Below are 23003 nucleotides of genomic sequence, written 5' to 3' on the forward strand. Positions count from 1 at the left end.
CGTTTGACTAAATTTTACATGAACAACATTTCAATCAAAGTGAGAATTTTATTTAAATTTTACAAATAATAAATCAAAATTTTTCGCTTTGATAGAATGTGAATCATTTAAATTTATTTATAGCTCAAACTTTACAAACTAAAATTTTTAATTGGCAAAAGATATTGATGTGGAGAAGCATGCTTGTGTACTATGGTCTGCACATGGGAAAAAACTTATTAAAAAAAGAAAGGATAGAGAGCTCAAAACAAATTCTCTGTGGCTGACCACATGGTAGAACTTATTATTTTGTGAACCCCTCAGCCACACAAAAATAAAAAATATGAAAGAAGATATATTTTTATATAAAAAAGAAGAAACAGTCAAAAAAATATAATAAAAAAAATAAAACCCCAAATATATAGTATTTAGTTTGGTAGCTGTTGGTTGTAGTTACCTAGGGAGGGTGGGGAATCTCTCTTTTCATCTCATCATTGACTCTCCTCTTGGGAATGCTGGCAGGAGGTGGAGGTTCATCTGGCCCTTTTTTCCCAGAATCAAGAAAAGCCCATTTGAGCTATATAACTATTATAAATTTTATTTATTATTACTAAATTCTTTTTTCTTTTTCTTTTTTTTTTTTTTTATAGGAGACACTTTCTCAGATGTTAAATTTAAACAGATAGTTGTTTGAAGATCTTTGTCTCTGTGTTTTGACACAGTTACTCCCAACGACATTCTAACCTCCCACACCTCCCTCTCATTTCCCGCTAACACACAGTTCTTCCTTTGATGGGCAAGAAGCAGCACTTAGATTGGACCTCTAAATCCATTGTTTCCTCTGGGAGTGAGAGAGTTTCTCTTTTGAGTAAGGAGGTTTGTTTTCTTCTCTTCTTCTTCTTATGGTTTTTTTGACTATTTTTTTGGTTAAAATTTGCATCTTTATTATTGTTTTTTTTTTTTTTTTCCTGATGGGGTTATATTTTTTGAGGGTCATGTCATGTTTGTTCAATTTGCTTAAACATGCCATGCCCCATATCAAGAATTTGGTTACATATACAATTGCTTTGTTATTTGATATGCTATTTTATAAGTTCTTGTAATTTGGAAGAGTTTTTATGAAAATCTTATGGTTTAGCTAACTCAATTTTTTTTAACTTGCTCTTTATATTCATTTTTCTTGAATCCTTAAGTTCCATGAGTTTACTGGTAAAAGAAAAAAAAAAGGCCACAATGTTGAATTTAATGTTTCCCATTGTGTTGTGGTTTGCATTTGATTCATAACTACCCTGCCATATTGTTTGTTTAGTTTCAGTTAATAATGGGGAGTTTTGTACACTGGGTACGACCTTTTTTAAGTACAGGAACTGGCTTTCTCAAATCCCATTTCCTTAAAATTCCACTACTTTCTTTGTTAGTTCCATGTTTTATGTGTAGCTTACCTTTTATCAGCAGACCTTGATAGTGTCTGTTTGTTTTGGAAGGAAAATACTAATCTTTTACTGTAATAAGACCATTAAAGTCCTTGTTAATTGGTATTTAAAAAAGGAAGCCAATTTGCTTTGATTTATGCAGGCAAAGAGGAAAGCAAATGAAGACCAATCAGCCGATGGACAAGCGACAGACCTTGAGCATGGTGATGCAATAGAGGTAAACGCTACTCTAGTCATTTGAACACTAAAATTTTATTCGTCTTTGATTCAAAGCTGTTTTGTCAAAATTTATAACTGTGTTTTGGTTCTTTGGTAAATGCTGCAGGCCGCAAATGTTGGATTTTCTAGAGTACTGTCACTAGTAAGTGGGAAATTTATGATGGGTTTTGATAATGTTGTAAGGATTCTCTGAAATATGTCATATTGTAAAAATCCTCATGTTTTACAGGCAAAACCAGATGCAGGGAAGCTAGTTGTTGCCACCATTGCATTGTTGATAGCATCCACATCAAGTATTCTGATTGTATGTTGATTTACTTATTGGTGGCCATGCAAGACCTCTCTTTCATTTTTACTCCCCCCCCCCCCCCATCTTAATTATCTTCTAACACAAATATAGTGAATGGATTGTTAATTTGACTGCCAAGTACCTTTTAGGATTTCTATTGGCTCACTGTCACTGAACAATGCTAAAATTAAATGTGTGTGTGTGTGTGCGCGTGCGCATGCGCGTGTGTACGTATATAAATGTTAATTACAACAAGTTTCAGAGTTTATGTGACAATATAGAATAACATTTGGTGTATCACTATAAGTCAATATATCTAACAGTATGCTTGTCAACTCCAACAACAAGAGCTTCATCGCCAAATCTTTTTCTTTTTGTTTTGAGATAAATATCTTTTTTCAATATGCTCTTCAGACATGTTGAAGATTACAATAAAAAATACAAACTTCTTGGTCATGTGGATCATTGTGGACTCAACTTCTGCTTTCTCCACAAGCCAACGGACACTAAAATTTCTCTTTCTCTGACTGTTCTCCCATTAATATCTAGGAATAAATTCTAACTCATTACTTGGTTTGTTCTTATTGCAAAACTCGTCTCTCTGAACATAATGATTCTTGTTATGCAGCCAAAATATGGTGGTATGATAATAGACATTGTATCAACAGAAATAAGAACTCCTGAACAGCAGGCAGAAGCTCTAGAAGCCATCAAGGACACCATATTGGATATTGTGCTGATAGTTGTCATCGGGTATGATATACTCTCTTGTATTTGCTGCACTAAGTTTAAATAGTTTCTTAGGACTGTAGGTTATAGGAGTGCTTTGGCTGCTGTTCTGAATCAGCGCACTCTGAGGAACACATAATATGGGTGGGTGGGACTAGTTTGGAGAAAAAATAAAATCACTGTAATCAAAATCACATAAGGCATCCATACAAATCCTTTACCGGTGGAAATGAGAAGTGAACAAACTGATATGAGTAAATAAAGTACAAACCGAAACAACATAATGATGCAATAGGATCAACTCCAAATTGGTTTTCAAAAAGATGATAGATTTTCAGAAGTACATATTTACCATACTTATTTATGAATTTTTATAAATAAAAGCATGCTCTGGCTAGAACAAAATAAATAAAAAAGTTCCATAATTTACCTTTCTTTCTTTTGGGGAAAAAAAGAGGGGGGGGGGGGGGGTGGTTAGGGTTGTGGCAGCTAGGAAACTCCGTAACTTTCATAATGCCAAAACAAGGAAGAGCTATTAATACGGTGATGCCTTCACCAAATTAGAAATACAGAGGCAAGAATCTAAATTTTCTTCCAACCAGAAATAGATAAGTACAAATTCTTAGAACTTCTAATAACCTAATTTCTTTTTCAGACTTCTCCTGCTCACATAACTATAATTTAAAGCCTAGCACCAGAAAATGAAAACATTTATAATCCAATAACCCACCAATTCAACAAGATCTCTATTAACTGCATTTCCTAGCTGTAACATGCTTTCTGCCAAATATGGATAATGTTAAGCATTGCTGAATTGGCTATCATATATGACGGCTTGAAAAGGATGATAATAATAAAATTTTTGAAATAACCATCTCAAGATTATTGTCTTTGTATCAAATTTTAAGAGCCTATGTTAGCTTATGTTGTTTAATGATAATTGACTGTGGTTTTTTTAGTTCACTGTGCACAGCACTTCGAGCATGGTTGTTTGCTTCTGCTAGTGAAAGAGTTGTAGCTCGTTTGAGAAAGGACTTATTCAGTCACCTTATCAATCAGGTTAGATCCATTAGTTCTCGAACTTGTAAAACTGGAACGCTCCCTGTGAGATAAAAATACACAGAATTGCAAAAGGACATATAGAAACTTACACAATGTATATCCATTTCTAAACCACTGTACGGTTGGTCTTTTGGGTTTTATATCAATATAATCATGCTGGAAGCATATTCAAACTGTGAATAACTTCTTTAGTGTGAGAGCTGTATTAGGAACAATGGAAGTCAATAATTATCAAGTTACTATAATTATCTTATTAGTATTGCTGTGGAACTCTAAATACCATTTGGTGCGGTTGATGCTGCATGGTTCAATAGGAAATAGCATTCTTTGATGTTACCCGAACGGGGGAACTACTAAGCAGGCTATCTGAAGACACACAAATCATAAAGAATGCAGCCACTACCAATCTTTCTGAGGCACTCCGAAATCTAACAACCGCATTTATCGGCATTGGCTTCATGTTCTCATCTTCATGGAAATTAACATGTAAGTGATTTTATTTTCTTTGAGTAATGCTCATTTAGTCTAGTGATTATTTTTCTTATTGTATGCTTCTTCCTGTTTAGTGTTGGCTTTGGCCGTAGTGCCAATCATTTCGGTTGCTGTACGAAAATTTGGGCGCTATCTTCGTGAACTTTCACATTCAACTCAAGCTGCAGCTGCAGTATCTGCCTCAATTGCGGAGGTTTGTAAGCAAAATATGAACGTTATATTGCTATTTATCAATTTTTTAATTGCTTAATGCATGGCACCGGAAACCATCCATTTTTTATATTTTTGGATTCCTATTGCGTAAATAGTTGTTTTTGGAAGAATACAAAGTGGCAAAAAGGAAGTCAGAATGGAAGTTTGAGAGTTTAGATTTAAGATTTGATGAATTGCATGGAAAAGGTAGTTTGAAGGAGAGGGAGAAGGATATTTAAAACTTGCTAAGCCTAAGATAAGGGGAAGGAAAAGCAAAGACTTTACTTTGTTAATTGCGTCAAAGAGTTATATTAAGGGAACACTATATTAAGGAAAGATATAGGAGCTACCTTTTTATCATTTTTTAATAAGTAACGAAGGATATAGGAGCTACTTAGATGTATTCTTGAATTCAATCCACGGAGGGAATTGGGAGCAATTTCCAATTTAACTCCATTGAGATAGAAATCATAGGTTCACAAGAAGAGTTATAATAGTTGAGGTAACTAATAATTAAAGAAGATGAAAATAGGAAAGAAGTTAACTCATAAGAAATTCTGAACTGATTTGCATGGATTCTTTGTACTTTTACCCTATGCAATTTGTTAATAATATTTAGTTTTATACGAGTTAAACAGGCAAGTAACTCATTATTAGGAAAGTTGTTACTCAATTTTTTTTAATTGTAACTTGTTTGTTTTTCCTGTGCAATATTGATTTTTAGGAATCTTTTGGGGCCATTCGGACGGTCAGATCTTTTGCTCAAGAAGCTTATGCAGTCTCTAATTACTCAGAAAAAGTTGATGAGACACTGAACCTTGGTCTGAGACAAGCTGTGAGTGTCTTGATTAGTTTATCTCTCTCTCTCTCTCTCTCTCTCTCTCTCTCTCTCTCTCATTGGAAGCTGTGAGTGCATTTCCTAGTTATGAATATTTTAGAAAAATCCTAAAGCTTTTAAGGCTTGCCTTTTCTGATACAGAGAGTAGTTGGTCTATTTTTTGGAGGGCTAAATGCAGCATCAACATTATCTGTCATCGTAGTGGTGGTTTATGGAGCTTACTTGACAATAATAGGCACCATGACTGCAGGCTCTCTTACATCCTTCATTCTTTATAGCCTTACAGGTGCCTCCCTCATTGTTTATACCCTGTAAATTGTACCTGTAAGGGACAAAACGTTTTCAAATTTAGTTTTGAAGCTGGGGAAATTTTTTTTTAATTCTTAGCCTCTTAAGACTTAAGAGGCCGTTCCAGTAATCCAGTTTGATAAACAGTAACGTGAATTGTGTTTCTGCTCTGCTTTGAAAAAGGTGATAATCACCGTATCTGAATATTATGGGTTATGATAAACCAATCTTCTAAGCCAAACCCTTCATGTTTTCAATATCATTGTTTTTGTTGCCTGTGACTGCCTCTTTTATTTCTTTCTTTGAAAGCTTTATAGCTACTAAAAATTTACAAAATTGTGAAATTTCTGTGTCTGCAGTTGGATCCTCAGTATCCTCTTTATCAGGATTGTATACAACAGCAATGAAAGCTGCAGGAGCAAGCAGGAGAGTTTTTCAGCTCCTGGATCGTGTCTCATCCATGCCAACAGCAGGAGATAAGTGCCCCATAGGGTCAGTTACTTTACATCCCCCACCCCTCTCCCTGGGGGTCCCTTTCCCTCTCTTTTACACACCATAACCCTTGATTTGGGAAATAATACCTTAAAAATTACTATTAATCATCTATTTACTCTGATACATTCTTACACTTAAAAGCAGTAGACCATTGGGCAATAAGTACACTATCTCATATTTTCATTCTCCAGTTGAGATTAAAGTTAAATTCTTATCTGTACTGTTGTGGCTTTGATGGCAGAGATCCAGATGGAGATGTGGAATTAGATGATGTCTGGTTTGCTTACCCTTCTCGCCCAAGTCATATGGTTCTCAAGGTAGCGGTTTTTCTTAATTACATTATGCTGCGAACTTGAAAATGATGAGCACTAATACTAAGAAATGTTTTCTTGCCAACAAGATGATGTCATCAATTTACCTATGTACTTTGACTGTGTTAATGTAACATTAATTCTAAGATTCAATTTGACTCTTGTTTGTTGCCCTGAAGTCTTTCTTTGGCTTGAGTTGTGAAAGAATTTATCTTCTTTGTATGTCTTTCCTACCTAATGGGTCATTAACATTTGAACCCATGTAAGAACTTTCTTAGCATAGTATGAGTGTTTTTATCATTTTCTTCATGTATCAACATTGGAATAGTAAGCATACAAGACTTCTAACATTTTTAACCTTGTGACTTTATCTACAACCATTGTTTCAATTGCAGGGTATAACATTAAAACTGAGGCCTGGTTCAAAAGTTGCTCTTGTTGGTCCAAGTGGTGGTGGAAAAGTAATGTTATTATCCTTATCATTTTCATTTTTTCCCCTCTTGGTGGTCTTTCAACGATTAGAGCATGTCTAAGGCTCTAAAATCATCATTTTTTCCTCTTTGTCAAATGAGTACAGCAAATTTGACTTGTGTAGAATGTTAAAATTATTTAATTTTGTATTGCAGACGACAATAGCCAACTTAATTGAGAGGTTCTACGACCCTCTCAAGGGAAAGATTTTGCTAAATGGGGTTCCCCTGGTAGAAATATCACATGAGTATCTTCACAGCAAGGTAATTTTAGTTCCAAAATAATTTTCTGCTTATGATATAGCAGGATTTGGTAGAGAGGCTTAGCTCCTCTAAAATCCCCTGTAAAATAGCCTGTGGATCAGAGTTGATAATATTAGAATCACGAGATTTCTTTGACACCCTACTTTTCTATACTTTTCAGATAAGTATTGTGAGCCAGGAGCCCGTTCTTTTCAATTGTTCTGTGGAAGAAAACATTGCCTACGGGTTCAATGGAAATGCTAGCTCAACTGATATAGAAACTGTAGCTGTGAGTTTCAATCATTTTTTTTTCATTCCTTGTGAACAAATGAACATCTTCTATTTTTATTTACTCTATTTTTGTATACTGATAAAGTGATAAATATTTCAGAAAATGGCTAATGCACATGAATTCATAGAAAAGTTTCCAGAAAAGTATAAAACTGTTGTTGGAGAACGTGGATTGAGGCTGTCAGGAGGCCAGAAACAACGAGTAGCAATTGCAAGAGCACTCCTAATGAATCCAAGGGTTTTGCTATTGGATGAAGCCACTAGTGCTCTAGATGCTGAGAGTGAATACCTTGTTCAGGTGAGATCAGCAGATTTAAGTAAATCATCCATTTGGACAGTACTAACTTTACTTTTGCAGGACATAGAGAGTTTTTGATGTCCAAAATATCCAAGCTTTGGTTCTTTTTGTTAATTATTTGTGTCTTATCAAACAATAGCAAATGAAAAAATACCTTTCATTAGAAAATAACATCAAGAAAGAAGAAAAATTATTAGGCTATCCTGACCTTTCAACTTGCATTCCAATGTCACAATGATGGTTGTAAATAATCCAACAGTCACTGGGACAACTAGTGACTCAAAATAAGTTTTAAGGTAGTCTTTGTCTAATTGAGGATCCATAACTAACCCCAGCAATTCAGGACAAAAGGAATAATCTGACAGTCACTGGGACAGCAATTTTGTTATTGTTTTTGTCATCAGTGTCTCACTGAATTCTATCCACAATTGCCCAGCACCTTTGGAAATTTGATTGAGCTGAGGTAACTTGGCTTAAAGATGGACTTACCTCAAAACAATCCCATCATCCATGGGCAACTTGTTAAAGCTTCAAACTTTTTTAAGCATACGAGGCAGAATAGAGGTAGGACTAATATTTATGCAAAGCTTGGTGAATTGAAGTCCTTTAGCTGATGGACTAATATATGTGCAATGTTAGGTCAATAGAAGACTTTTAATTGTAGGATTTATGTTTGTGCAAAGTTAGTGATGCGATTTGGTGTAACGTGAAGCACTTTAAGATGTTCAAAATTGAACATTCTCTCTGCTTTTATATTTTATATTAGATTAGATATTTGATTCTGTAAGATTCAAAGTCTCTTATAGCTTTCCCCTCTAAAGCACCACCAGTTTCTTCCTGCCCAACCATTCATCATTGTTGCTGTTCTTCTAGCATACCCCTCCACTTTCTCCTTTTGGATTTACCTACTATCCAGTCTCATCAAGAAAATAAAAATGCATTCTGTGCCAATGACATGTAGCAAGAATGATTTATATAGTGTGAGCATTGAACTTGTTCCCAATAATGCTATAAGTTGCATGCTCGAAGCTACTCCTTGCCATTGGCCTTTCATTACAAAATATACAGTTGTTGTACATTGGAAAGCATTGCTTTAAGTTGACGGTGCCAAGGAGTAATTATAGGTATTAAACCACATTTCATTTCTCTCCTATAAGGGAGAAAAAGAAGAAGAAAATTCAGGGAAAGAAGAGAGAGAACAGAGCTACAAAATATGCTGATTTTGTCTGCCTATAATTCAAAGTTTTATTTCGTTCATTATCAAACATATTAACCAATTCTCATGCAACCTATATAGGATGCCATGGATTCTCTGATGCGGGGAAGGACTGTTCTTGTCATAGCACACCGGCTTTCAACTGTCCAAAGTGCAGACACTGTTGCAGTTATATCAGATGGTCAGATAGCCGAAAGTGGCACCCATGATGAGCTACTCAGCCAGGATGGAATTTACACTGCATTAGTGAGGCGCCAATTACAAGTCCCCAAAACTGAACTGTAGTCTAAGACTACAAAACTCAGTTAGAAGTGAGTTCACTTGTGATTGGAATTCCCATACTGGCTTCTCCTATGTAATGACTTGTCTTTGAATTCATAAATGTTCTTGTTTTAAAAGATTATGAAGACCTTTTTGTACTTAATCTTACAACATGTATAGAAACCTTGTTACTTTCCAGATTTGATATCCAGATTGCTCCAAGAGTCGTTTGGTCAAAAAATGTGATTTTCTTAAACAATTAAGGAATACTGGTGGCCCTAACACATATGCTGACACTATCAACTTGGCTTGAATACGCAGCTGATTCAAATTGGTGGTTGCCGATTTGTATTGCATAATTTTAACTATCATTGTGTATGTCTATGTCATACTCTATCCTAACTTATGGGTATATTCTACTTTTATTTTCTTGTGAAAGAAAAAAAAATTATTAATCCTAAATTTAGAAGGGCATTAAAATGTATATACCCTTCGGAATAATCCATTTGTGTGTGTGTGGGTATATATAAGTGATTAACATTCAAGCAAGCATCAATTTTTTTATGATAGATTAAAGAGTGTAAAGTGGTGGGCCTTGCTTGTAGTGTTGGGCTGCCTCCTGCTGCACTAGGTCCAAGTTTTCTGGATAAGAGAGTTGGGACCGGTCTAACTGCAACTCAGTTTAGTCCGGTTTGTGCGCGAACTATGCCTTGTTTGCCGGGAGCATGTTTGTGGAAGGCAGAGCTGTTTCAAATAAGTTGTGGCAGACAGACATGGTAATAATAACAAAATAAAATATCCTGGCTACTTAATAGAAAATGACCAAATGATCCCTATTCAAGAAACATAGGGTCCGTTTGGATACAGTTGAAAACTGAAAACTGAAACTGAAAACTGAAAAACATTGTAACAAAATAATTTTTAAATGTGTGAATAGTATCGTGGGACCTATTTTTAATGAAAAAGTTGCTGAAAAGTGAAATTTGTGGGTCCGTGAACAATACACGATGTGCTGTGATTGGCTGAAATAAATTGAAAAAGTCAAAATTTGCGGTTACTGTTCATTAAACAGTACATGAACAGTAACCGCAACACTCAAAATGCTCAAAAACGCGTGAAAAAAAAAAAAAAAAAAATCGCAGACGCAAACGCCCCATCCAAACGCCCTCATAATCACAGTAATAATAATTACTTTTACAAAAAGAACAAATGGAACAAATGGTAATATATGTGGGTTAATCAAAAGAGAAAGAGGTCAAATTAAATATGATCCGCAGGAGCAAAACCAAAGAGGAAAAGAATGTTTCTTCTCAACGCAATTAACCTCCCAGGGAAGTCCTGCCGTGGAAATTAACTACCTTGAGGGAAACGGACCTAAATGGTTGATGCACAAAGGGCTCCTTTTGGTTTTGACAAACAGCAGGATTTTGTGAGGGAGAAAAGGAATCAATCTATTGGTGCATGCCTGCCATTCTAACTCTCTATCTATTTTCTTTTTGGTTTTTCTCTTTTCTTTTTTTCCCTCACACTCGTTTCTTTCTGTTTCCTGGTATATCTTTTCGAATTCCTATTCCTTCGTTATGGTTCCTGTCCTTTGTTGTCCCCCCCTTTTTGTTTACGGCAAGGGTCTCTTTTTATAGTGTCTGCCGTGACCGGATTTTACTGTTTTAGCCCTTAACCTCATTTGTCTGGTCTGGGTGTACTTGCCGACCACCACTGGTCTGTCTGTATGCCACCCCCCATCACCAAACAAAGAAGGTTATTTTGTTTGTTTGTCTGCCGTGACACCCTTTCCTGCTACGGTCTAGGTTCTTTCTCTCTCCCTATCCCTCATGGCACGCACCTAGTGGTTCCAACTCAGCTTGCTTCTTTTGGGTAGTATGTCATCCCAGCAAGACACTTCCCCCAAAAGAGCCTGAATAGGAACCTCAAAAATAGATTTTTCCTCTCTCCCCACCACCGAACCATACCCTCTTCAGGTTCTTCTCATTCTGCAATCTTGTGCATAAAACTTCAATGTGCTCAAGAGCATCAGACTTGGATCGTAAGAGAATGACCTAAGTGTATCTGGTGAAGTTGTCTACCACAACCATGATGTATCTCTTACCACCAAGAGACTCGGTTCTAGTTGGACCCATAAGATCCAAATGTAGGAGCTCCAATGGCCTAGATGTAGCTGATGTCTGAGTGCTTGGATGCTTAGCTTTTGTCTGTTTTCCAAGTTGACATGGTCCACACACCACATTGTTCATTCTACTAAGTTTCGGTATTCCCAAGACTGATTCATGCTTAGATACAATAGAAAGATGTTTGTAACTAGCATATCCCATCCGTTGATGCCATAAATCTTCATTTGGCAAATGAATGCTGTTGCACACAATATCAGCATCAGGAACCAATCCATAACAGTTGTCTAAGGTGCGAACACCACTTATGAGGTTCTTTCCAGACTCATCCATGACAAGACATTTTCCCTTTGAGAAAAGCACCATGAAGTATTGATCACATATCTGACTTATTCTTAACAAGTTCACCCTTAGACCTTCTACATAAAGGACATTTGCAATATCTGGCAGTCCAGGTAGAGAAATAATTCCCTTTCCTTTAATTTGAGATTTGCTCCCATCACCGAAAGTGACATTGCCACCCTTTTTAGACTAGAAGGTCTTGAAGAGAGATCTGTCTCCAGTCATATGTCTTGAGCAACCGTTGTCGAGGTACCACAAGCATGTGTCCATAACTTTAAATGCAGATTTCATCATAAAACACACTTCATATTTAGATGACAGATCAGTGGGAATGGTGCTTTCTCTCATCTGCCTTTTTCGAGCTAAGCCTTTAATGTTTACTCTTCTCAGACGAACTCCTTTGCACATTTTCATTCTGAAACAGTCTAGTTTCTTCTTAGCCAAACTGAGATCCTTTTCCATAGCCATCATAGGAGAATTCAAATAACTTTTAGACTTGTATTTTCTAAAATACTCAATCAAAAAGAGATTAGAAAAACAAGATATATTTGAAAACATAGATCTCTTCAAGCTGGTTACAGTCATGACAACAGGGGTCAATGGATCAACACAGCAAAGATTAAACCATAATCAGAGTGTGTCTGCTCTGATACCACTTGATAGGCCACAAACTGAATGACCCCTTGTGATAGAAATTAATTAATTAATTAGCCAAGTTATTAATTAATCAATTTATCATGCAAACGCGTGGTAGCACAAACAAATCACCAATAAACTAAATATGCAGCGGAAAATAAATAACACGGTGATTTGTTTACGAATGGAGAAAACCTAACGGTAAAAACCCCACCGGATGATTTTCAGATCACCACTCCCAAAACTCCACTATTATCACAACAAGCGGTTACAAGTAAAGGAATCCCAATACCTTACCAACCTACAGTTGAACCCTTATCTCAATACCCAATTGGACTTGTTCTGTAGTGACAGTTCCCCTTTCAGATGCGCGACTCCCAGTACGTGACTAACCAATTACGCAGATCCCAGTATGCGACTTCAATCACCAACTAAGAAGGTTGTTGGTTGCAAAGTTCTTCAATTCATCCAAACGATGAAGATCAAGAAGATGCTTGGTCACAAAACCCTACGGTGCACATACACAGCAACTTCTTCAAGAGAAAGAGATGAACTAGGGCAAGAACTTCGTCTCCGGTCACAATTTGCTTGAACAGAGTTTGCTCAAAGCTTATGAAACTTATGAACACTTTGACGGCCCTTAAACTGATCCTTTTATATGTCTAGGGTTAGGAGAAAAGAAAACCCAAAGACACATTCACGGATCCCAAGAATATCAGATTGAAATTCTGAAAATCTTAAACCTCGACAGATAACAGGTGTCGAGCACACCGAATGTAGAACAGCTTCCTTAAGCTCGATAGATGTAGCTGTCGAGTTTTAATGATTTTGCACTCTGAACTTGTTTTCTTGAACAGACTTGAAAGTTTCAATACTTGATCTTGAAACAAAGTTTCTTGAAGTATTTAAAACATCCAAAATCTACCCAAATACAAGTAAAGTGCGTTTTGTCAAAGGATAAGCCAATTATATAAAATCATGACATATGTTCTTAACAAGTGAAACACATATGTCCTAACAATTTTTTCTCTCTGGAATCTGAAATTTTTCACTAAAAATTGCTGGAATTGGCCGGATCTGGCTAAATCCCACTAAATCTAGCCGGATCTGGTCGAGATCTCGCCGGATCTGGCTTGATTTTGCAGGATTTGGCCGGATTTATATACAACTCCGGTCGGGTTCGGGTTGATCGGGTTTTGGAGAAGCAAACCTGCCACTCGACCCACCGATGTCTGTTCTTCAGAATGGAAACCCGCCGCCGACCGACTGGACCTTCGGTTCGAGCCAAAATCAGGTCGGCGTCGGGCGGTTTGGCCTGGTTGTCGGGCTCCGATCGGGTCGAGCCAACCCTACCCATGGGTATGCTATTTCTCTCTTTCCAGGCTTCTTTAAGCCTATTTTCCTCCTCAAGGCCCATTTGTTTATTTCATGGGTCAGTGATCCATTATTTCTGCCACTTGGGCCTAATGGTTTTGCCATCTGTTTGCCAACCCTTTGCTTCCCTTGTTGCTGGGCTTTCTTCTTTCTACTTGGATTCTCAAAAATAACCCTCAACAAAGAGTAATGCTACAATCATAATATTTTTCATAATAATTGAGTTAACAATTTTTGCTGATTTTTATACATTTTTTTTTATCTACCATTAACAATTAGCCACTTTAACAGTTATAAAATATTTTGTAAACTTTTTGTAATTCTAGAGTTATATATACAAGACATTAGAATTTTTAGGAAATAGTTAAGTCATGCACTCTTCACATACATATACAGTTTGGGACAATTAGTCATTTAACAATTGTGAAATATTTTGTAATACTTTCTGTAATTCTAGAGTTATATATACAAGACATTAGTTTCTAATATATATAAGACATTAGAGTTTTTAGAAAGAGTGGTGGTTATTACACACCACCAAAGGCAACTAAAATCGTGACTTCAAGTAACGATTTCTAGTTGCTTTTGGGGGTGTGTAAAATAGTGTGTGCAACAAGTTAGAAATCGTGACTTCAATTTCTTTTGTGGAGTGTGTATAAAATAATTTGTGTGTGGCAAATTTAACTCTTTTAGGAAATAGTCAAGTCATGCACTCTTCACATACACATGCAGTTGTTTGGGACTTCTTCCCCCTCCTGGGTAAGTTTCACATGCACCAATGAGAATTGAACCCACAACCTCAAACAAGGGGGTAGATACCATTTGATTTGAGCTAGAGTTCATTAACACTATTTAGATCATACTAGGGGTGTACCTTATCTATATAGAGTAATGCTAAAAACATTTTTTACAATATTTTTACGAACTTTTGATGTGACAAATTCTTACTAGTTCTCTTTTAGACCCATTAGTTACATCCCTTTTTTTATTTACCAATAACTACTCATCAAATAAAGTTTATAGCTCTAGCATTTATTATTGCTACGCTTCTGTTAAACAACATTAGTAGAAAATTTCGGTCCACTTTAGTCTATTTCGGTCAACTTCAATCCATTCCCCCCCCCCCCCCTTCCCCTCCTTTTCCCTTTTTTAGAATAAAAGAGAGTGCCTCTATAAATTATAAAGTCCTAGCTGTAAGATAAAATTTGTGAAACTAAAAATTCCTTAACAAAAGGATGCTATAAATTATTTTGCATATATTTTTCCTTTTATTTCGTATTTCATTTTTCACCAGAAGTTGAAGACTTCACTTTTGTGAATTCCATTTGCAATAGAAAGTATAATATATAAAATTGATTTTTGGCATATGTTAAGGTAACATATTTTTTGTATGGGAGTGGGATTATTGTGTTTTTCGTATAAAATAGAATCACTTATGGGCCTCTTACATAGTAGTGGCTTTGTGGCAATATGATTTCTTGAAATGAAATTTTCATACTAAGCAAGAACTAAAGTCAATAATCATAGACTTTCACACTCATTCATTATGTAGGCTCATATCATGAATTTCATCAAAAGAATATCCATGGAGTCAAAGCCAGCATCAACAGAGCAGCTACTTCCCGCATTATGTACGCTGATAATATCATCTTGTTCTCTAAAGCCACTAGAAAAGATGCATCGACTCTATTGGAATGTTTGGAAAAATACTGCCACTGGTCTGGGGAGAAGCTAAACAACAGTAAATCCGGAATCTTCTTCTCCAAATATACTCAAAAGCAAAAAGCAAGAGCCATAAAACACATTTTCTGAATGATGAGTATCAAGAAAGATGCAGTTTATCTAGGGGCACCCATGTTTCTATCTAAGTCCCCTTCCAAGGACCTTAGTTTTCACTAACCAAGCTTGAAAAAAGACTATCAGGATGGAGAAGTAAAACTTTGTCTTGGGCGAGAGATGCACTCTCATCAACTCTGTTGCTCATACCATTCCTAAATATACCATCTCCTCATTCAAAGTCCCTATCTCTGTCTGTGACAAGCTTGATGCGCTCACAAGAAAATTCTGGTGGAAGCCTAAGGAGAAGGATGGAAAGTTTTTAGCTTGGAGAGCTTGGGAGTTGGGATAAGCTCTGTGCTTCAAAAGCTACAGGAGGCCTAGGCTTTAAAAGGGCCAAGTATAACAATAATGCTCTACTTTCAAAATTAGCCTGGATGGTCACCTCCAAGCAGGACAACCACTTGTGGGTACCATGGCTGCCAACATTCAAACCCAAGCCCAAAAATGAGGCATCAGCTTCCTCCCATCTTATGGTTTCTCAGCTCATTGACCATGCTCAACATGCTTGGAGATCCAATATGGTTCTTGAGCTTTTCGATCATGAATCAGCTAAGGCTATCCTATCCATCCCTATTCCTATTAGGTCCAAGCCAGACAAGTTTTGATTTGGACACCAAACTCCAAAGGTGTTTTCACTATCAAGTCTGCCTATCGAGTTGAGAGTGAGATTACTTCCATAACCCCTCCCACAGGCAATCCCTTGGAAAAGAAACTTTGGAAGGCTAGAGCACCAGAAAAATTGAAGATGTTCTTATGGAGATTGGGTAACAACGTTCTCCCCACCAAAGAAAATCTCATGCAAAGAATGCCGATCTAAGATTCTTGTTGTGAACTTTGCAAACAAGTTGAATCCTTTGTTCATCTCTTCGTAACTTGTCCTATCGCCAGAGCCCTCCGGTACACCTGTTGTTGGGGCTTCAATCCTGAAGAACACCAACTAGCTACCCCTGAAAGTATCATCAAGCTAGTTTTTGAGCCTCCCAAAGCCTCTACTGCCCCGATGAAGATGTATGGCTCATATCCCTCCAAATGGCTTTTATTCTTGATGAAATACGGTGTGTTAGAAACCAATCTTTTCACCAGGGGATCCATACTGAAATCCAGGAAGCTATCAAACAGATCCATCGGAAGTTTGCTGAATTTAGAAATCTAACGAGCTCAGAACATCCGCAGACAATACTGACGCTGCTATAGTATGGGCAAAGCTGATCCCAGCCCGCTCCCCTATCATCGCAGAAGCAAGCGCTATCCTATGGGCTGTGCAGTTGGCTAATTATGAAAATTGAAGCCATATTATCTTCAAGTGTGACGCTAAAGCCTGCTTTGACCCCCTCCTGAATGGTCTATAGTAATGTGATTTGTATTATTTTAAGTTTGAAAGAGTCTTTTGTTTCTTGTTCCTTTCGCTGGACTAGTAGGCTTTGTAAACTTGCTGCTCGTAAAGCAGCTAGGATTTGTCTTTCGTCTACATCTTTTTGCTTTTTCGTCTGCGTCTTTTTGCTTTCATTACCACAGCCTGCCTGAAACTCTCTTGGAGGTTTGTATGGCAGATGTCAGTCTTTGTTAGTCTTTTCCTCTTTCAATAAAGATTGAAGTTTATCTATATATTGAAGTTTATCTATATATATATATATCATTTTGCCTTCTCCTTATCTCCTTATGGCCCTTGTCTGGTTTGCTACTACTAATATTTGTATTTCTCTGTTGATCGATCAATGATATCAAATAATGTTTCAAATATATACTACTACTACTACTTGTTTCAGATCAGCATTCTATAATTATTTGTTCAATAAGATCGATTCCATGCTTTTGAGAAGGCACATAACATGGATCCAAATAAATTAACTGCTCATACTGACATTCCGCCAAAATTTCCAACACATTTGGATTTTTAAGTTCCAAAATTAAATGAGAATCACAAGTCTGTAACTGAGCATCACATCACAGCTTCAGCTATCTCTTGACAAAGGTCTCTCATACTAAATGTTAATTTTATAAAAATAAAAATAAAAAGAACGCTTCAACGGATCATCAAGCCTTGCATTGCCTGTGACCCATCTTCAGTGATCCTGTTGGCTTGAATGGTGCTGATGACGCTTGCAATATTACCCTAAAAACATAATTGTCATGAAATTAGAAGCTTGATGAATAGAATATAGTGGTGTTATATCTAATCATTATCTGATAAACAATTTACGTCAATAATCAGAAAAGAATGTCCAATTAGTGAACATAAAATCCAGAGAGAATCAGATCAGCAGAGAAAACCCAACAACTTTCACAAATCTCTCATTTTATTGACAGACTAAACTTTCTCCAAGACCAACATTAATTTTCTTTACTAGCCAGAAGCCAAATAGATATTTACTATATATTGATATAATACTCTTTCTGGAAAGTAAATAACAAAGGGTGCATATTTATTTCAAAGAAAATGGGGGAAGTTCTTTACCCTCCATGTTGAAAGCTTTGATTTAAGTGTTTGCCACTGATTCTGCCCAAAAACACGCTCAGTACAACGGCTGCCACGAATCAGTAAAAGAACAAGAAATTGACATCGGTTATAAGCTATGTACCATACATAAACACCTAAGAACTGAAATCAGATCTTACTATAATCAAAGCTACACCACAAAGAGATATGGACTCACCTCACAATAACAACTTGATTCATCTGGTCCATTTTACAGTCAATTAACTTGGCACTTATCGCCTTAACCACCCATAATTCCACCTCATCATCATTGATCTGCAACTTAAATCAATTAAAATAAATGCAACAGGACAATAACAAAACCAACAAATGCAGAACAGTAAAGTAAATTTACCCTCAGTGTATCTCTGATGAGAGCATATGGAATCTGGCCAGATTCATCTGAAGCAAGATCCACCAATGACATTAATCGCATCTTCGTGATACAGTCTTCATGGACAAGACCTAGACCATTGCAAGGCGCATAAGTTATTAAAGGTGAAGAAGGCTTGGCTCATTTAAAATCACATAATACAGAAAATTTACCATAGCTTTTAAGTGAAGTAGAATTTGCAGCCTGAAACTCCAAATAGGCATCAAGTCTCTGAGTCAGAAAGATCTTCAGAAGCTGATACACCGATGCATATTTAGCATCCTTCTCCAACTGCCCCACAGCAGGCATATCTAGCAAATCACACTGCAACATAGATAAAAATTCATTTCCACATTTCTAAAATCTGGAGCAAAATCTAGGCAAAAGAAATAAAAAATACTGAAGACATGCATATATTGATGCACTTAGACAAAGGCAAAAGTGAACTTCAGTGTGGCCAAAAAGCATACAAACTGCATTAAAGTTAACACCAAAATTGGTCACATTCTTCCAAAAGTAAGACATCACACAACCCAAGTTTCTCCATCTAAGAACAAGAAAAGGATGGAAAAACAATAAGTGATTCAGCATTGCATTTTCTCAAGTTAACCTTGAGAACAATTACTAGTTAAATAGATTCATTAGATTGCTGCTATGGCTATTTTGTTAAGATGTGCTCAGTTATTCACAGTTCACCTCACACCATTACATTATAAGACCATAAAACATTCTACAGTCTCCCCCTCCCCTCAATTATACAATAAATAAGGTTTTTTTGGGTTCACTTAATACACAAAAAGATACAAAATTTTCATTTCTCTGAACGCTCAAAGAAAAAGAGAGAGTCGGGCACCATTATATCATTTAAAACAATCTTACATAAACTATTGAGACCAAAAAGGAAGATATTTTAGCATAATTATAAAGGAACTTATATAGTATACAATACTTTTCTTTTTTTTTTGATAGGTTATAGTATACAATACTATTACAATGTTAGTAGAACAAAATAGTATTAATACAGAGAAGCCCAGAAATGTTAAGCAGCATACTTAGTCATAGTAGCCAATAAAGTCATTTAGTTCCATAAGATGATACCTGAAACATGTCAGGTGCCTTCACAAATTCCACAATTGTGCGCACAGCTTCCTCCTTGGCTTCACTCATTATATGTGCATCTTCACCAGAAAAAGTTGCTAAGTATTTGGTCAGGAATTTGAAGGACTCCTTTCCAGAGCTGAAATTATTTAACAAAAAAAAAAGTTAATAATGACATGCATAGACAATAAGAATCCTTTTTATTAGGTCGGTACTTAGTGATAACTTGAAACCACAAGAACGTTTCCCATCCAAGGAAGACAAAGATAAATAATTTCAGTTTTGGGTAAGAGAAACCCTTCCCATCATACCTTTTATTTTCTTTCAAAACATTAGATATGGTCAGAAAAAGGTCCCGCTGATCCGAGATCCCAATACCCCACTCTTTGAGGAAGCTATCAATCTTTCTGAATGAAGGTACGATATGTTCAGTGGCTTTCCCATTGAGTGCCAAATTTAGGGCATTCATGTAAACATGGAACCGGCTGTATGGATTCCCCAGTAGATTGTACAGGTTGAACACACTATAGAGAAAACATATATATTAATTAGACAGTGTCATCGAAACCTTAAAATTAAAACTACAATAATCATGTGACTTTACATCTTTAAGCGCAATGCAGGTTTATCATTTGGTTGATGAGTAATTTTTGCTGATATAAGCTTTGCCATCTCAAGCTCTTCATCTGGACTTTCAGACTTCGTAACAAGATTGCAGATAACAGTAAAGATGCACTCAAGATCTGTGGTAGAAAACAAAACACAGTAATTCTTGTTCATATTGAATGATGACATTGATGAGTATCCATAAAAATAAACATATGCATTGTTAGTAAATTAATCACCAAATATCGGATTACATGATTGACAAAGTCTACAATGGCCACCATATAATTTGAAACATATTATAGTAAAAGATTAGGCAAAAATAATATTTAATTTTAGTACATAAATTGACTAAAGAAATGGATGCAGCACTTGAAAAGCTTCTAGCTTCCAATTCTTACATAAGTTCTTTTTTTAAATTTTATTCTAAACAGTCCTGGATTCGTATCATAAATAAGCTCCTCCATAGACCAACAACTTAACAACAAGCACATCTGAAATCAATCACCCAAACTAGCCATGACTTAAACAAATTGGTGGGTACTCAAGCTACTTGCTTCCTGATAATGTGCTAAATTTAAAAATCCTTCCTCATATCCATATATTTGAATTCATGTCAAACTTCTGCAGCCTGTCCAATACCGACAACCGGGTACTATCTACCACCAAAAAGACCAATCCTAACCCTTATCCCCATGCAAATTACAAACCATCAAATTGTTCAAACAACCATGAGTGAAGCAGTTAACATAACACAAATTCATTACCACATATCATTCACTAAAGTGTTGCAGTGCTTTACACTATTTTCAATCAAAACAAAACTTCTCTACAAAAATTTAAAAAAAAAAAAAAAAAAAATGAAGCAAAAGCGAGCATTTGCACCTTTGTCGGAAACCTTTGAGAATATCAAGTCAGCAGACGTGAGCATAAGTGACGCCAACTCAAGCCACTTGTTCATTACGATGCATTCTTGAGCTTCCATACACAGCGTGGAAACTTGCCGCTCGGCAACCTGACCAATGACCCAGATAAACAATTTCATACACCAAATCTCTAAAACATACACATAAACATTAAAAAAAATTTCCTTAGACAAATCACAGAAAGAAAAAACTTGACATCCCATGTTACAATTCCCTTTATTTCCCACATTTTCTAAGTACCCAAACAGAGAATTTACAGAACTAGACAACAAATCAAAATCTAATGACTACTTCATAAATTTCTACGATCGAATTGAGTACAAATTATAGAAATCGCGAATTATGCAAAATCTTTAGGATATATATACACGCATAGATTCCTATATATATGGGCGTGATTGAGAGAGATGGGTGTGGGGTGTAGGTACCTCAGGACCGGCGTCGGCCCAGGCGAGCTCGGAAGTGAATCGGACGACGGCGAGGGCGGGATCTTCTTCGGAGGTGGGGACCACAGTCGTCATTGTTGAAGCTCTCTGCAACAGTAATGGATTTCCAAACCCTAGCTTTTTGCAGCAGAGCAGAGAGAGAGAGAGAGAGAGAGAGAAACCCTAGGTGTATGGTAATGGGTTTGGGATATGAGTTGCTTTGGGAGTGTTTGGAAACTGAGGTTTTCCGTCTATAACTTTGTCTATCTTTTATATTAGAATATATTTTTAAACGTTTGGCTCTAATGGGAAAAAATTTTAATTTTAAAATTCTATTTTTATATTAAAATAAAAAAATGTTCGTGAACACAAATTTTATCATACCAATAGTAAAATCTCACAAAATCTAATATCGTAAACATAAATACATAGTGCCATCAAATTTACATTACCAAAATCCACTATAATTTAAACTCCTAAAACTTGTTTTATACTTGTAGAATTTAAATTGCTTTCAATTTGACCAACATTTTTAGTTGGGCCAAACATCCAAAAATGTGGAAAACCTTTTACTTTGAAATTTTATCAACATTGACATGTAAATTTAACAATTTACCTTCACGTGGTTTGGCCTCTTTCATAATTTACTAGGTAAAATTTTGATTACTTATCACCCAAAAAAAATAATATAATATATATATATATATATATCGATTACTACATTATTATATCGTTGTAGAAGAAATTATTCAATACACCATAAGGATCATGTCACAATTCTCCGACTCAATAATATAAACATCAGGTGTTTAAATTTATTGAATCAATTGGAAATTATGGTTGTCACAAAATAAGTATATTGAGTGGCAACTTGAGATGATTAACTTAAAGAATGTTAAGCTAGTTATTATATTTCTTGGTGGTCACTTCAAACAAGTGCAAGCATATTGTATCTTTGAAAGTTACTAAACATGAAGGGTGGCACTTGTGTCTAGTGGCCAGCTCCACTGGACATGTGTCCATATCCCAACGTGTCTAGTGGAACTGGCCACTGGACACAAGCGTTCCCAAACATGAATTATATATGGTTAAAAAGTCAAATAAGCTTTTGTAAGACATTTGTCTAAAGGTGGTAAAATTTGTAGATTCGGAATCATAATGGGGACATGATTAGAGGCTACTACGTTAGATCCCTTGGCATCACCAATAGCTTCATTGCAAAGCTATGGGCTTTCGGGATGGACTAATTCTTGCTAAGGAGCTTAAGCAGTTAAATAATTGAATTAGATGCTTTGAGTGTTGTCTAATTGATGAACAATAATAGTGTAAATTTGTTAATGGAACATTTATTATCTGACTACAAAAACCTATTGAAAGTTATCCCCAACAAACGAATAGAGCACATATATCGTGAAGCTAACCAATGTGCTAATGCATTGACTAAAATGGGATCGGGTGCTAGTACTCCTTTTGTTGTTTTTATGGAACCACCGCCTATAGTGGAAAGTTTATTGGCTTTTGACAAGTCTGATATGTTTTGTAACAGACTTATTAATTCCTAATCTATACTTATTCCCAGTTTTAACAAAAAAAGGGAAAAAATTTAATTACAAAATTAGTTGTAGCCTTAAGCTATACAATATAGCGAGTGACCTTCATGGATGAACACTTAGTTT

The 23003-nt window shown here is 36.0% G+C and overlaps 2 protein-coding genes across 3 annotated transcripts; one reads left to right on the plus strand and one right to left on the minus strand.

The window, feature by feature from the left end:
- The first annotated feature begins 401 nt into the window (after positions 1-401).
- Positions 402-9474, plus strand: LOC115972815 (ABC transporter B family member 27-like). 2 transcript variants are annotated; one of them, XM_031093059.1, is made up of 18 exons: positions 402-504; positions 630-855; positions 1555-1629; positions 1738-1773; positions 1861-1935; positions 2549-2673; positions 3609-3708; positions 4026-4197; positions 4278-4396; positions 5120-5230; positions 5375-5519; positions 5881-6013; positions 6258-6333; positions 6723-6788; positions 6954-7061; positions 7222-7329; positions 7432-7629; positions 8927-9474. In XM_031093059.1, the coding sequence occupies exons 2-18, from the start codon at positions 772-774 to the stop codon at positions 9128-9130; spliced, it is 1935 nt and encodes a 644-aa protein (XP_030948919.1). In that variant the 5' UTR covers positions 402-504; positions 630-771; the 3' UTR covers positions 9131-9474. The 2 variants fall into 2 exon arrangements, with proteins under 2 accessions (XP_030948919.1, XP_030948920.1); XM_031093060.1 differs by having other exon boundaries at positions 410-510.
- A 7759-nt stretch (positions 9475-17233) lies between these two features.
- Positions 17234-21580, minus strand: LOC115972842 (eukaryotic translation initiation factor 3 subunit M-like). The gene is made up of 10 exons (XM_031093077.1): positions 21331-21580; positions 20862-20991; positions 19975-20113; positions 19682-19894; positions 19371-19509; positions 18446-18596; positions 18255-18364; positions 18078-18175; positions 17879-17948; positions 17234-17536 (listed from the first exon to the last, which is right to left on the minus strand). Exons 1-10 carry the CDS (start codon positions 21421-21423, stop codon positions 17447-17449), a joined length of 1233 nt encoding a protein of 410 aa, XP_030948937.1. The 5' UTR covers positions 21424-21580; the 3' UTR covers positions 17234-17446.
- Between the last annotated feature and the right edge of the window lie 1423 nt (positions 21581-23003).

Source organism: Quercus lobata, unplaced genomic scaffold (assembly GCF_001633185.2).
Source record: "Quercus lobata isolate SW786 unplaced genomic scaffold, ValleyOak3.0 Primary Assembly Scq3eQI_53, whole genome shotgun sequence".
NCBI lineage: Eukaryota > Viridiplantae > Streptophyta > Magnoliopsida > Fagales > Fagaceae > Quercus > Quercus lobata.